The sequence below is a fragment of the Miniopterus schreibersii genome (assembly GCF_964146895.1).
Source record: "Miniopterus schreibersii genome assembly, chromosome: 2".
Lineage (NCBI taxonomy): Eukaryota > Metazoa > Chordata > Mammalia > Chiroptera > Miniopteridae > Miniopterus > Miniopterus schreibersii.
The window spans coordinates 97,001,457-97,017,667 of NC_138102.1; the positions used below are offsets into that span (position 1 = coordinate 97,001,457).

Sequence of the window (16,211 nt, forward strand, 5' to 3'; positions counted from 1 at the left end):
ATAACCAAACACTATCCCTAGAGTCAGTGGGGATCCACCAAAAAGACATGCTCACAACACAATAAACTATAATTGATATTTTAAAATGAACTATATTTTTTTGAAAATGATAGACACTATGAAGAACAACATAAAACAATTAGAAAAACTCAGAAATAAGATTTATTACAGGAAAGAATTTAGAAATAAAAGAAAATCCTATCAGGAATGTAGACTAAACTAGAAAAAAAACACAAAAACAAATACACAATAAACAATGCCTTAAGAGAAATACAAGGTAAGGACAGATTTTTGAAATTTAAAAAAAAATACAGAGATTCAAAAGAAAACAAAAGATATCTAAAATAGACACACACAAAAAAGACCAAACATGTGCAATAGGAATTTCAAAGAAGAAAACTAAAAGAAATAGAAATAATGCTAAAAACCTAATTCAAGAAAGTGTTTCTAAAATAAAAAACAAAACTATGTATTAAAAGGGCACACTGCATATCTTGGGAAATTAGGAATGTCAACACAGAGATAATCTAATAAAATTATTGCCTTTTAAGAGGAATAAAGTCACAGTTATCACCAACACTTTATGCCAGAAGATAATGCAGCAACATTTTAAAAATATTCAAAAGAGTCCTACCCGGTTTGGCTCAGTGGTTAGAGCATCAGCCTGGGGACTGATGAGTCCCAGGTTGGATTCCAGCCAAGGGCACTTACCTTGGTTGCAGGCTCAATCCCCAGCCTGGGTCAGCATTCGAGCAGGAGGCAACTAATTGATGTGTCTTTCTCACATCAGTGTTTCTATCTCTCCCCTGCCCCCCTTCTACTCTCTCTGAAAAGCAATGGAAAAAATAGCCTCAGGTGAGGATTTAAAAATAAATAAATACAATAGTACCTCGGTATTTGAATGCCTCCATTGACAAACATTTTGGTTTACAAACGCCAGAAACCCGGAAGTAAATGCTTCAGTTTTTCAACACACCTGGGAAGTCGAACATGCCACACGGCTTCCACTGAGGGCAAGATCCTGAGGCCTAGCTGTCGGCTCTGGATCCCTCGGTTTTCAAACGTTTCAGAACTCAAATGGTCTTCTGGAACGGATTACATTCGAAAACCAAGGTACTACTGTAAACAATAAAATACTCAAAATGACAAATTATGAGTTTTATATCCAACCAAACTGACCTTCAGAAGATAAAGACCACAGACAAACTTATATGACTGCTCAGTGTTGTTTCTAGGGAATCGGTAGGAGAACAGGCTTTAGGTAACAAGACCTGAGAGATTTTGAAATAAGGACTGGTGGTGAACATTACATTTATTTTACCTTGCAGCTATGATTAAATGATCATTATTAGGGAAACAGTATAGCATGCAAAGTAGATATGACATAATTTCAAAAATGAGTGGAGAGAGTACCTATGAAAATTTGAATAAACTTGCAGGTTGTCTTACAGGTATTAACTAGGAGTAAGTACTTCAAATAAGATGATGGGGGAAAGTGAGAAGAGGTTACTAACAATACTGATTTAATATTGGAACTATGTTAACATTTTATATAAAGAAGTCAGTAAAATGGTAAGGAAAATGAAATTCACTATCTGTACATAGTGGTGACATAGCCTTTCAGAGAGGAACTTCTTATGTGGAATCTAATGAACAAAATAAACTGAAGAACAAGATAGATATAGAACCATTGAGCAGTTGCATGAATTTCAGAGGGAAGGCAGGGGTGGAGAGTGGTGGGGGGAGATTAATCAAAGAACTTAGATGCATATATGCATGACCTATGCACACAGACAGTAGTGTGATGAAGGCCTGGGGGGAATCAATGGGGGGTGAAGGGGACATCTGTAATACTTCCAACAATAAAGATTTAAAAAAAAACAAAAAAAGACTTAAAGCACAGTAAGTTGACTGTACATACCAGAATATATCCTAAGGACAAAAAAGTAACCCCCCATCATCAGTTGTTTTCATAAATCTCAAAGTGGTTTGTAGTGTTACGGAACCTACTGTGTGTGTGTGTGTGTGTGTGTTGTGGGGTAAGTCAAAATAGTAATTATGTACATGTTGTTAACTGGTATGGTATACAGGTGATAAAGGTGTGAGATTAAGGTTAATTTACCTTGTACTCCTGATTTTGAATTAGAAGTATCACTAGAAACTCTTGAGGTGTTTTTATCTTAAAAAAAAAAACAAAAAAAGCACATATTTTTTAGCCTGGTAACATGAAGGCCCCAGTCATAATGAGCTATGCTGGTATACAAATTGTGTCCTCCGAATCCCATTTCACACAAATGGAAATTCGTGCTCTTTGGGAAACTGTTAAATTCTAGGTCTGGGGCAGGAAGTGTACAATATGAGCCTAGAATATCTTGTCATAGCAAAAATCAAGAAAGCTATAAAGAATTACTGGGATTATGACAAAAGAACTCAGCCAACCTGAATAAACTTCCACTGACCAAAGATGGGACAGTTCGAGCATCAGTAGGGTAATTGTAATGTGTTAAAGCATTTGATATGTTTAAATCTCTAAGTTTATAAAGTGATTTTAAAAAAGAAAAACTTCGTTGGTTACTTTTAGAGGATTTTAGGGAACCACCTCATTATTCTGAAAACTGATGAATAAGGGAAAAGAGCTTTTGTCTTGCTTTTCCTGTATCATCTATATTTCAGCTTATAAAATTGGTTTTTTATAAGTATTCCAGTTAACAAAGGAAGAGTGATATCGTTAGAATGGCATCATTTTATAACCCAAATAAACAAAGAAGGGAATCTAGATGACAGTTATTAGTTCTGCTAACATCACAAAAAGAGAATCAGACATTGTGTACCTCCTGATAGAAGTACACAGTACCACCTATGAATAGTGTTGCTGGGGGAAAAAAAAATACAAGCCTGAATCTGATCAAGACTCTAGACCTCACTAGGAATTTAAAGGAAATACAAGGAACATGTTAAACACCGTGGCAATGCAATCAGCTAAATTCAGACCATGGAAACTGCAGGACAAATGACAGTTTCTTCAACAGAAAGTTGCAAAGGAAAGAGATGGGAGGGACACTCAGGATACATATCAACCATTCATGACATATGGACTTTGTTTACTTTACCAATTCAGACTTTTGAAACATCAGGAAAAAATGACCACCATCTGAATGGTTGATATTAAGGAATTATTAAATATTTTAGATGTGATAATACTGTGATTATGTTTGTTTTAAAAGACTATCTTTTGGAAATACAAACTAAAATCTTTTCAAATAAAATGTTATATCTGGGACTTGGTTAAAAATAATCAGGGATGGGGGTATGTGAGTATAAATGAAATAAAATTGGTCATGTAAATATAATTGTTGAAGCTGAGTGATAGATACATCAGATTTTTTATATTCTCTCTTTTGAATATGTGTGAAAATTACTATAATTTTTAAAAGGTGAATTCACCAGATTTTAAAGAAAATATTCAGATAATCTTCAACTTTTAAGAAAAATTAGTAAATAAGATTCAGCTTAAATGAATATAGAAAAATACAATCTGTTCTGAATAGATAATTTAAGAGGTAATGTGTGATAATACTCAATATGGCTCTTCCTAAATCTCAGTGTTGACCTTTATTTTATGGTTTTCCCAGGCTAGAAAGCAGTCACAGGAGCACTTAGCATGGCTATATATTATCCTCAGACTTCTTTTTGAAAAATAAAGAGGCTGCAAATTTCTGATTCTTGGAGACCTTCCTTCATTGATAAATCCAAGGCAATAAAGCCATAGTGTCTTTGTAACAGGAATTATAGAATCTTAGACTTGGATCCAAAGACCTTAGAGGCACCATGACAGTAATTTCTTTTATACCTGTCATAGTAAATGGACATTCAAGACCTTGAAAATTTCCAGTGCTGTGGAGTACATCCTCAAGGGAACTTGTCTCTTAGGCAGCTCCATTTGCTAGTATCTCCTTACACTGCATTGAAGTTGGTCTCCTCATGTCTTCTATTTTGCCTCAGAACAAACCTCTTGACTCTTCAAACCTCTTAGTTCCACTAAGACTATTTTTTTCATGCAGGCTACTACAGTTTTGTCAATCCTAAAATAACATGATTTCTAGATTTTTCCTGCTTTTCTAAATGTTTTCTGGTTTAAGTTGAAAGAATTACTTCAGGTATATTCTGAGCAGTTCTCACTAAAACTGTTGATTTGGTTAGCATCGTGTGTTTAAATTTGTATTCTGTGGAGGTGAGTTTGGTTGAATTTCTTAAGCAGTTTTCATTGAACTTGCATAGCTCTTGTGAATATTAGTCAGAAACCCAGTGGTCTGAGATTTAACTCCATTTGACTTTAAGCTTTACTAAACAATGATAGTACAGAATCTTCCAAGTACATCACTCTCTATCCATTTGTTGACTCTATCAGAATTATCATGTCCCATCTACCCCCAAGGAGATACTGCCAGCCGAAATAAATCAAATTTTACAGCCAAAGACCTGGAGGGCAGGACAGGTTTTGATGTCCTTACATGGGCTTTCCACTTAGAAGGGCTTCCATAGGAGTGACTCTTGCTCTTCTTTGCTGGAACTTATTAGGAAACTATAACTTTTTATACACTTAAATCATTTATTTCTTTTACCAAAATATAGTTTTACATTATTACTGTCAGATTTTATTTAATTGGTTTTGAAATTCAAGTATTATTTAACATCTAGGCTATCCTTTCTAATTCATTATCTGTAAATTTGAAAGCATAGCTCTATGTCAGGTTGTAGTTTACAGCTTGTGGGCCAAATCCAAGTAACATGCACCATGTATTTGGCCTACAGAAAGTTTTTAAATTTTTGAACTATTTATCAGAGCTTTCTTACAACCAGTAGGTACCATATAAATATTTGGATTTCTAGCTTCTGTTGACAAAAATCCAAATACCTAGTAACTGAAGTAACAATGTTGCCAAAAACTAATTAGCCTTCCCTCCAGAGGTTAAAAGGAGTCATTAGCTATTGCTAGGTAAGTCTTAATTACTATTCACCATGGAGTGTGCAATGTAATTTCATATATGGGAAGCGGCTCCATCTTTAAGTAAAGCCTGTGGGAGGATAATTTCCCCGGTGCTTTGGTGTACTACCTGCAGTTACCCATCATGCAGAGAAGCTCATAGTTTGGGGCTGTCTAATTTTCTCCCTAACTTGAAGCAAATCCATCTAGCCGATTGCTGTTATTTGGCTGAAAGGTATATACATATACATAACACATGCACATATATATGTGTGTACATTTTTCAGATATGGGCACAAATAGGAATATTAAAAATCTGTTCACAAATAAAGCTAAAGATCCTAAGACCCTTTCATTTATTTTTAAAACCTTAATGAACCATTTAAAGTTACAGGTTTTTCCAACCTCTATCTTACCCACAAGGGTCTATCTCATCATTAGAATAGAGGGTTGAACAAAAAACTATGAAATGGGGAAGAACATTGTGAAAATAACACAAAGCCATGTCTAAATTGATTTCTCACTACATATGTAGTGGATTCAAACATATGTGTATGTAGTCATTTTATTTTTCTATGTCCTATGCTATGATAAAAACAAGTTGTCATTATTTTTTGTTTTAGACCAACTGGTGGGAGTGACAAGTGGACAGCAACAGCTTGTGACTGTCTTTCATTGTATCTAACTGGAGCTGTAGCAACTATAATCTTACAGGTGGGCAGTGGGGTCCTAATAGATACATACTGATTATTTCATTGATGTTTTTTACAATTCCATTTATTTTTTTGTTGACAAAATAACAGCAAACTGATTTTTTGGGCAAACTATTTTTGGTCTTATTTCAAGATGTAGTGTAAATGATCATATGAATGAATTTCTGAAGTAATATTCTTGAGTTGATAATTTGCATGTTACAAAACTGCTAGAGTGCATTTCTGAAGCCTTTTGATAGTCTTTCAAACTGGAAACTTAGTTGGGCTTCTAATGAAGTCACATTATGTCATAAAAAGCATGAGTGAATATAGATTTGAGAAGAGGATATATATAGAATATCTTTTCAGAACATTTAAAAATACTCTTTGCCTCCTTTTTTCTAATTTAATAACTTTTATTGCATTAATAATTAGCATTTCCTTGTATAAGTAATTTTTCCATGTTATTTTTTTCTATGTGTACTTTCTTCATTTTTATGATTTGTATGAAGCAGAATATATGGTTTATAGTTCTTTTCCTTTTTGTAGAAAAAAGGCACACCTGGAAAAATATATTTTGATCTATAATTTGCAGAGTTTAGGAGAATAGAGAACTTGTAACTCATGGTGTGTCCCTCCCCACCCCCTTTCTGGGGTGGAAAAAAAAGTTTTTCAATCTGTTTTCCCCCCACACCCTTCTTTGGTAAGTTTCACCTTGGCAATGAAGCCTTCCTGCTACATTTCACAAGACACTATCTATCCCCATTGATTCTTTTCACCTGCTTTCTCTCTGATATGTTCATATATCAAAATTACTTGTCTGGGATTTTTCTTTTGGCTTGGAGAAATGTGGAGGAAATGCCCATGAAAAATATATTGTGTAGCCCTGAACAGCGTTGCTCAGTAATTAGAGTGTGAGCCCACGCACCAAAGGGTCTCGAGCTTGATACCTGGTCAAGGGCATATACCTGGGTTGCAGGTTCCATCTCTCCCTCTCCCTCTTCCTCCCCCTCCTTCTCCCCCTCCCCCCACCATCTCTCTAAAAAATCAGTGGAAGAATATCATCGGGTGAGGATTAACGACAACAAAAGATGTATATTGTGTAGAAGATTTCATTTTTGTGTCTCACACTCTGCTCTTAAACCACCAGGAAAACAACACGACATGGCCATTACCTGTGAAAATTTTTTGCAGAAATGAAAAAGGAGAGCGTGTTGATGTCTCTAAATATTTGATTAAAAAGGGTTTAGCTTTGAGAGAAAGGAGGTATGGACTTTCTTTTTTTTACATCAGTTTGTGATGGAGGCGTCTTATTTGCCTGTGTGCTTTCATATATGTGCGCTTTCATATATGTGTGCTTTCAAACCTGAATTGCATCTTGTTTGGTCTTTTAAAAATGATTTTTAAACTAACCTGGAGGAGCCAGCTCAGAAATAGATTCTTTCAGAATTGCCAATTCCTTTATTCAGTCCCATCAGTTCTTGCATATTTAAACACCTCTTTAAATTGACATATTTGCTTCTCTGCCTTTCTCTTTGCTTTGGCATTTACATGCCAAACCGAAGGAAAGGAGATGAGGGGATGGTATAATGGGTACCAGATCTGCACCCTTTGGCTTCATTTGCTTAGACAGAAATGTTTAAGATTTATGTTGACAATTCTGGTAGATATACACCAAAAAATGTGTTTCTGTGAAACAGAAATAGGTAATAAAAAATGTAATTGAACAATATTTACATTTAAAGATCCTTTCAGGTACTTCTTTCAGGGTTTAAGTACTTTTGGTACATGGAGAAAAGGATCAAGATACTGCAATAGCCCTAGCTTCCTCTTTCTCTCCATCTAGATACAGAGATCTACGGAAATTATTGACATACGTTCCAAGTAGCCACCTTGTACCATGCCTGGCCAGATCTTTTTTTATCTTACATTATTATATGTTCCCATATTTGGACCTGGACCCCAGTCCTGATGAAATGGAAGGAGAATGAGCAATCAGAAATGAAATGGGTCATGAGGTGGTTAGCCAGGCCTGGTGGGTGTTGACCTAATGCTGGGCAGTGGCCTGCGGCTGCCCCTGCATTTTTAGTCCCACATGTGTCTTTCTTCTGGTTCACTGGCTTTAGGCTAAAGTAATTCTTGATACAAAAAATGTTAAAGTGAACAATGGTGGGCAAGTTAATACCACTGATAGATAGCGTCTGCTTTTATGGCACTGAAACTACCAGCTGTCTCAAGGCTGGGGACTGTGAGGAAGCTGTGGGAGATGCGAAATTATTGTAACTATGTGCCAATGCTTATTTCCTTTTAAAAGAAAATACAGGAAAATAGAAGAAATAAAAATCTGCTGTAATTCTGCTAAAATAAACAGTGTTAATATTTCCTTCTAGGATTTTTTTGTAGGCATACTTTTTTATAATTGGATGGAAATAACAGGAAATTTAAAAAACTGAGTGAATATAGTGTATTACCACTAACATTTAATATCTGAATAGTACCATATTTTAAGGGACTCATATTATCTTTGTGTTATTTTATGAATGTTGATAACTTTGCCATGTATATATGTGGACTAAATTAGAATCAACATGAAGGTGCTATGTTTCCCAGTGACATCTAGTTGATTGTATAATACTTAAGACGTACTTAAGAGAGAATAGCATGTAAATACGAGATTATAAAGCATTTAAATGAAATCATATTCCTTTTTAATCATGCTCATTCATAATTTAAAATAATTTTCATGCCCTAGTAAGTTTGCTCAGTGGTTAGAGCATCAGCCCATGGACTGAAGGATCCCAAGTTCGATTTCAGCCAAGGGCACGTACCTCAGTTGCAGGCTCAATCCCAGGCCCCAGTTGGGGTGCATGCAGGAAGCAACCAGTCAATGTGTCTCTCTCACATCGATGTATCTGTCTGTCTGTCTCCTTCCCTCCTTTCCACTCTCTCTGAAAAGCAATGGAAAAAATACACTTGAGTGAGGATTAAAAAATAAAAATAAGAAATAAAATAAATTTTATTATAACAAATTATTTTCCTTTTCATGTAACAAATTAGACTAGGCTACTACTAGACTATATTATATTAGAAGGATTCTGTTTATACTGTTTTCTCCAGAGTTTTTTATTGCTCATGTTTAGATGTATTCTCTTTTGGATGTTACAGAATTAATAAATTAGATAACAACAGTCTTTCATTATCTGAGAAGTCTCTGGAAATCCCCCTGAAACAAGAAGATTCGGTGGTTACTAAGTGTATTAAAACTAACTTTGATCCTGACAAAAAAGCTGCTGATATTATCAGTGAACACAGGGTGTCTGTGTTTAAGGAGAACAATCTAGAACCAAGAACCCCTGGATGCTATAAACCACCAGTTATTCCTAACATGAAAGTATTTGAGGCAGTAGTCAGCTGCATTGGTGATGATGGAACTATATTTGTGGTGCCTAAGTTGTCAGGTAAGATCTTTTACATTATGTAGGATTAGTCAAGTATGAGTCCTAGCTAGTAAGATAGACATGGATTGAAATACTTCGGGCAATATTTAACCTCTTCTGACCTCATTTTCACTGGGGTATTGTGAGGGTTAAATGAAGTAGCTCACACAAAGTGTTTTTCACAATACCTAGCACATAACAACCATTTATTGAAACATTGCGAATAGACGTTAAGCCTAAAATAAGCATGGGAGTGGTTCTAGGTTCCACACATCTTAAGGGGGTAGTTCTTTCATATGAGGCACTTATCCAAGTTTGGAGGCTAAGAAAAAATATAAAAATTTATATTCACTTAGAATGAGAAGAGAAATTACCACAAATGACTGGAAATTCAGGGCTCTTTGAGAATATTCAGGTCTTTTTTGAGTTCTCTTTAGGCTTATGTACAAGTTCTTCCTTTCTACAACTTGGTTGTGTCTAGAATGCTGTATAATTCCCAGCAATTCTAGCATTCACAAGACTTAAGCTCCTTCAGCTCCATAGTAAGTACACCTATGGATTAGGGGATGGTGGCTATGAATTTGTTGAAGTTTTTGTCTCATTTGTTGACCTCCTAAGTATTATTTTTTAATTTGAAAAACCAAATAAATCTGTGTAGTTGGCTATTCTAGAACCAAGAAACCCTTCTAGAAGACATGAACAATGTTTGAGACTCAGCGCTAGTAGTTAATCCAGACGTGTAAATAGTCATAGCTAAAACTGCTTGACTATTATGTGCCAGGCAGTGTGCTAGACACTTTATATCTAATGCCCCACAATACTGATAATGCAGGTAGGTGCTATTTTACTCAGTTCACAGAAGAACAAACTGAGATTTATGGGGGTAAAGGAACTACCCAAGATTGCTCAACTAAAGTGGTAGCACTGTTACAGGAACTAACTTCAGAGCCTGTGTTCCATACTATCAGTTATGGGAATTGTATTTACTCAGGAAATGATGGGCCACTTAGCAGTAAGTAGCAACATTTGAATTTGAATTTTATATCCCAGCATTCTGCTATATCTTAGCATCAAGTAACATATAACTTGTGTTCTATTTTATTTAGGTATGTGCTAACAAAATGACATCTTAAAGTGGTTTTTCTTTTATATTATGCTGTCTGGTACATAACTAGAGCTTTTCATGATTTTTGCACCCCCAAAGAATGCTTGCAGTTATAACTAGAGATCAGAATAATTACTTACATGCTTTTAGTAAGTTGTATGTTTTGAAACATATAGAAGCTACTGACTGAATTAGATATTTATTATAGCTCTAATATGTGGGGATTGATTTTTAATTCCTGATAATATTATCTAAGTGACAAAATTATTAAAGGTTAGTGATGACTTCATTTGAAAATTGTAGGAAATTTTCCTAAATACTTTCTATTTTAATAATTTCTTCAGAATTTGAGCTAATAAAAATGATGAATGAAATTCAAAGTAATTTAAAATGCCTTGGTCTTTTGGAGCCTTATTTCTGGAAAAAGGGAGAAGCCTGTGCAGTAAGAGGATCAGATACTATGTGGTATAGAGGCAAGGTAATCGAAGTTGTTGGCGGCACTATCAGGGTGAGTCTGATACTCTTTTGTAACTATTTTAAGGCTTAATGCTATAACGTTTAGTGGTCTTTTGAATCTAAACGAAAGTTAGATAAAAACATCTTTTAATGAATTCAATCCTGTAGGAAGACTGGTCAGATGTATTACATGTTTATTTGTAATAAGAATTCTTGTTTTTGTTTTTTTTGTGTGTTTTTATTTTTAAGTATATTTATTAACCTGAATAACCAAAACATATTTCCAGGTAGAGATTTGGCCACTGATACTTTAATGGTACCACTTATTTGTCATCGGAAGCCCTGTTTATATACATGATGTTAAGTAAAAACAGCTTGTTTTCCAATACATTACATATTTCCTTAGCAAATTTGTTTACAGCCCAGCTAATTTGCCCTATCAGGATAATGGTTACCTCCACAATACTGAGATATAGTATTGAGTTTCGTGCAATAGCTTCATTAAGAGCTGTATACTTTGAAAAAAATGTGTATATAGAAATAAACCTGAAAATACCTTCATTTTAATAATATGTTTACAAACTAAAGAAACTAAATCATGAGCCATTCAGCACCTGAAAATTTTAATTTTAGGAGGGGAGGAAAGAGCCTTTTGTTTTATTTTCACGGGGCTTATTATCTATTTGATGATGATACCTAACAATTACATAGCACTTCTGGTTTTATAAGGTTCTTTCACATATGTGCATTCATGTTTTATAACTTGTTTCCAACTTTCATAGATGTAGGTTATTTCCATTTTACTAATAAGAAAATTGAAATTTAGCATCTGATTTCTAAATTTCTCACCTTAAAAGTGGTTTCAAATTTGTGGTGGGTACTTAAGTATATGAATACTTAACAGATTCCTGTGTTTAGATGTAAATGAGTCCATTTTCACATATATTTGAATTTGTTTAGATAACCCCTTTTTAATACAAAAGTGAACTGAAACTCACTTTTATTAATTTATTATAATTCATGTACTTTACATATATGGAATCCAAACAAATAAGATGTTGGTAAATTTATTTTTTCTCACACTGTCTAATATCTCTGGTTTTTAAATTTATTTCAAAGTATTTTGATACTTTAATCATTGCTTTTATTTTCCTGTGGGCATTTTACATTTCAAGTATACACAATACCTTTTTCATTTCTTAACTTGATATCTTTCAAAGTTTAACCTATGATCAACATTAAGATATAAACCTTATGCCCTGGCTGGTGTTATTCAGTGGTTAGAGCATCTACCTGCTCACTGAAGGGTCTCGGGTTCGATTCCCAGTCAAGGGCACTTACCTGGGTCTCAGGTTCCATCCCCACCCTAGTCAGGGTGCCTGCAGGAGGCAACCAATCAATGTGTCTCTGTCACATTGATGTTTCTCTCCCTCCCTCCCTTCCTTCTTCCTGATTTTCTACTCTAAGAGTCAATGGGGAAAAAAAATCCTCGGTAAGGATTAACAAAGAAAAGAAAAAAGGAAAGGGAAAAGGGAAAAAGGAAAGGAAGAGAAGAGAGAGAAGAGAAGGGAAGGGGAAGGGGAAGGGGAAGAGGAAGAGAAGAAACATTACATGAAACCATACTCACTCTAACTATATGTAATATACTTTTTTATTTATTCTTTTTTTAAAAAATTTTAATTACAGTTGCATACAATATTATTGACTATATTTCCCATGCTGTACTTTACCTCTCTGTGATTTATTTCATTGTTTAAATGCTGATTGCCAAGACAACCCAAGAAGGAAGCATTGCATAGAGTTTCCCAGACTGTGAAATTGTTTGAGAAATACTGAGAATTTGAGAAATGCTTCTTTACTAAATGTAAATCAGTACTTCTAAAATACTTGGGGGGAAAAACAAAATTTAAAAATTATCCTAAAAAATTTATTATTCTCAAGGAATTTGTAAATCTAATCAGACCCAGTTTAAACAAAAAGCAAACAATAAAAAATACAAAACCTTGGTTTATGTGTAAGAAAACCTTTAGACAATAATACACTATGGGATGAGGGACTATGATGTTGCTTTTTTCTCAATAATTTTCAAGTCCAGATTTAAATATCTTTTTAAGATATCTTTTTTTAAAAAAACCTGGAGTTTCTTCTGTCCCTTAGTTTTTAATAGTAAATTTTAAATATAAATTGCATTTGTCCTGTTTCAGGTACAATACTTAGATCATGGACTCACTGAGAAGATCCCACAGTGCCATCTCTACCCTATTTTGCTATATCCTGACACACCCCAGTTTTGTATTCCTTGTCAGCTCTATCATACCATACCTGTGAGTAAACAGTAATTTGTAGTATAATTTTAAATACTGTTTTTTATTAACAGTAATTTTCTAGAAATTAGCATGTAATTTGAAATCCCTTTCAGTTGCAACAAAAATAGTAAAATAATATGACAGCTAAAGGTCCTTTATAAAGAAAACTACAGCCCGGCTGGGTGTGGCTCAGCGGTTGAGCATCAACCTAGGATCCAGGAGATTGGGGTTCGATTCCCGGTCAGGGCACATGCCCGGGTTGCGGGCTAGGCAGCCGATCAATGACTCTCATCATTGATATTTCTGTTTCTCTCTCCCTCTCCTTTCCTCTCTCTGAAATCAATAAAGATATGTTAAAAAAAAAAAACTACAGAATTATTCTGAAGGATATAAAAACATCTGAATAAATGAAGAGACATAATATCTTCATTATGCAAAGGCATAACCTTGTAAAAAATGTTATTTCTTCATCAAATAAAATTTCAACAGTTTTGAAGCTGGAAATCAGATAAAGGAGTGTATGTTAATTATCTTTTGCTGTATAACAAATAAGCTGAAACTTAGTGACCTAAATTAACAGTAAACTTTTTTTAATCTCATAGTTTCTGTGGTCAGAAATTAGGAGCAGCTTAACTGGGTGGTTTGACTTAGGGTTCTTAGTGGTTCTGCAGTCAAGATGTCACCAGAGGATATAGTCGTTCCAGGGACTGACGTTCCAGGGACTGACAGGTACAGGATCCACTTCCAAGTGGCTCACTCAAACAGTGTTAGCAGGAAGCCCCAGTTCCTTGCTCTTAACATGTGAAACATAACAATCACTGCTTCCTAATAAACACATATTGTAAGCATTATAATATATATTGTTCAAGCACCAGTATTGGCATATTGGCTTTTCAAAAAAGTGTTATGATGCTTTGTTTTTAATGAGGGTTTATATTTTTAAAGTATAAAATGCTTTAAGAGGGTATAATGGCGGGAAGCTGAGACAAATACTAGTTTCTTAAGATCATTTCTATCATCCACCCATGATATTTTCTGAAAACTGCTTGTATATTTTTTAATGGTATGTGTGTGGCTACTTTTGTTGTATCTTCCTTTGCTTCCTGAATTGTTTTGTGAAAGTGTGAAAAATCTGAGTTTATTTCTCCCAAATAGGTTGGGAGTATCTGGCAACCAGATGCAATAGAACTCCTTCAGGAACTGCTTTCAAAGAGAGAGGTGCAAATTCACATTATGGTAATTTGTATTAAAGCATATATCATTGATTTAAATTATTTGCCATAAAGTGTTATAGGTAACATAACTTGAGGGCTATTTTTATGATGAACAGTGTTCCTATGTGAATGTAAATTACTTATTAATATAAAGAAGTTATCGCTTTGGTTCCTGAGAACTTTTATAAGCATGAAAGTCAGTAATTTGGAAGATTCTTTATTAACAATTTATTTTGATAACAGGGAGCAATATCAAAGAATGAGAGGTGTTTAAAAATACAAATGGTAGCCATAGCCAGTTTGGCTCGCTAGTTAGAGTATGGGCCCATGCACTGAAGGGTCTTGGGTTTGATTCCAGTCAAGGGCATGTACCTCAGTTGCAGGCTCTATCCTCTCCTGGTCCAGGTGCATGCGGGAGGCAAACAATCAATGTGTCTTTTTCACATTGATATTTCTCCCTCCCCCTCCCCCTCTCCCCCTCCCCCCCTCTCCCCCCCTCCCTCCCCCCTCTCCCCCCCTCCCTCCCCCTCCTTCTCCCTCTCTCTCCCCTCCACTCTCTCTGAAAAGCAATGGAAAAAAATATCCTTGGGTGAGGATTTTTAAAAAAATAACAGTGAATGGGATTTAAGAAAGGTAGAGGTCAGTCGGTAGGGCCCCATTGGAGGTTTCTGAGCAATGAGTTAAGATTAATCTGCAGTTGTGTTTGAGGATTCCAGTAGAAAGATACTAAGCTATAAGGAGAGTATTTCTATATGAAAGCTGTGATGATAGGGTGATAAAGACTTAAGAAGAGTCATAGACCCACTTGAATGAGAAAGAGCAGCTTTTAATGTTGCTCGGTTAGTACGCAGAGCCCCTCTGGTGACTCATTGCGTCTGTGGGACTTTAGTTTATCAAGGTAGCTTTCTTTGCTGCTTGGTTTAACGTAGCAGAACAACTTGTAGTACAGTAAGCTCTCGCTTATCATTAAGTTCTGTGACTTTAAGCGAAATGAAGTTAAATTTCTAGGCATCTTATCAGTGTTTTAATTAAAGGAGCTGCTGTGTACCAAATGCTGCTCAGTGTCTCAGAAGCCATGGATTTGCATGCCCTGCAGCCATTACCACCTACCAAACCCTCCCTAGATCTGGAGATACAACAATGAACTGAATAGTCAGAAATCCCTGCTTTCGTGGATCTTCCATTTTAGTGGTGGGAAACAAAATTAAAAACATAAAATATAAGATATGTTAGGTAGTGACAAGTGCTGGGAAGAAAAATAAAGCAGGAAAGGATGACAAAGAGAGGTGAGACCAGGGAGGAAGTCACATTTTTAAATATAGTATTTAGGAAAGACATCACTACAAAGGTAAAGTTCAAGTGAAGACTTTAGAATGAGCACAAGCCATGTGGATACTGGGAGAATAGTGCAAAGGGCTCCAAAACAAGAGGGCACCTAAAGTGTTCAAGGGCGGCCAAGGAGCCTCTGTGTCTGGAGCAGGAGGAATAAGAGAAGAAGTGGAGAAGCAAGGAGACTTGTGAGATCTCTGCTGTCAGGCTAACCTGGAGAGCCATTTGAAGGTTTGAGTAAAGGAGTGACATGATCTGATCTTACATTCTAGTGTTTTCACTCTGCCCTACTAGAAACTGGATAGTAGAAAAAGATAGAAGCAGGGAGCTCTGCTGGCAGGCAATTATAGAAACTCAGCAGAGACCTGACTCTCGACTCAGGTGGTAAAGGAGAGAGGATGAGACAGATCAGCTGGTGAGTATGTGTCTGCTTAGTACCTGATCACAGTCCAGGGACTGAAGAGCCATTATCATGACACTTTGTAGACTGCTATTAATCTCTTCCATTTCTGCCATTCTTGAATTTTTAACTAAACTTCACTTTTTTACCCCTGAAAATAACTTTTTGTTCTCCTTCTACTTGGTATAATTATTAGTATCATCTAAAAATGAGGTGTAGTAAATTATATATAGCAAATTATTTTATAGTAAATAAGTATAAAACTCTCTACCTTATTGACATGTAAAT

The 16,211-nt window shown here is 35.3% G+C and overlaps 1 protein-coding gene across 1 annotated transcript in view; it reads left to right on the top strand.

The window, feature by feature from the left end:
- RNF17 (ring finger protein 17) overlaps window positions 1-16,211 on the top strand; it is a gene marked incomplete at both ends in the record, with an annotated part of 108,657 nt that overhangs the window by 79,399 nt on the left and 13,047 nt on the right. The window contains 6 exons of the mRNA XM_081126669.1: window positions 5,608-5,698; window positions 6,827-6,942; window positions 8,842-9,134; window positions 10,563-10,726; window positions 12,879-12,998; window positions 14,136-14,216. Of these exons, the coding sequence (XP_080982795.1) occupies window positions 5,608-5,698; window positions 6,827-6,942; window positions 8,842-9,134; window positions 10,563-10,726; window positions 12,879-12,998; window positions 14,136-14,216 (865 nt within the window). The remainder of the gene's footprint in view (window positions 1-5,607; window positions 5,699-6,826; window positions 6,943-8,841; window positions 9,135-10,562; window positions 10,727-12,878; window positions 12,999-14,135; window positions 14,217-16,211) is intronic.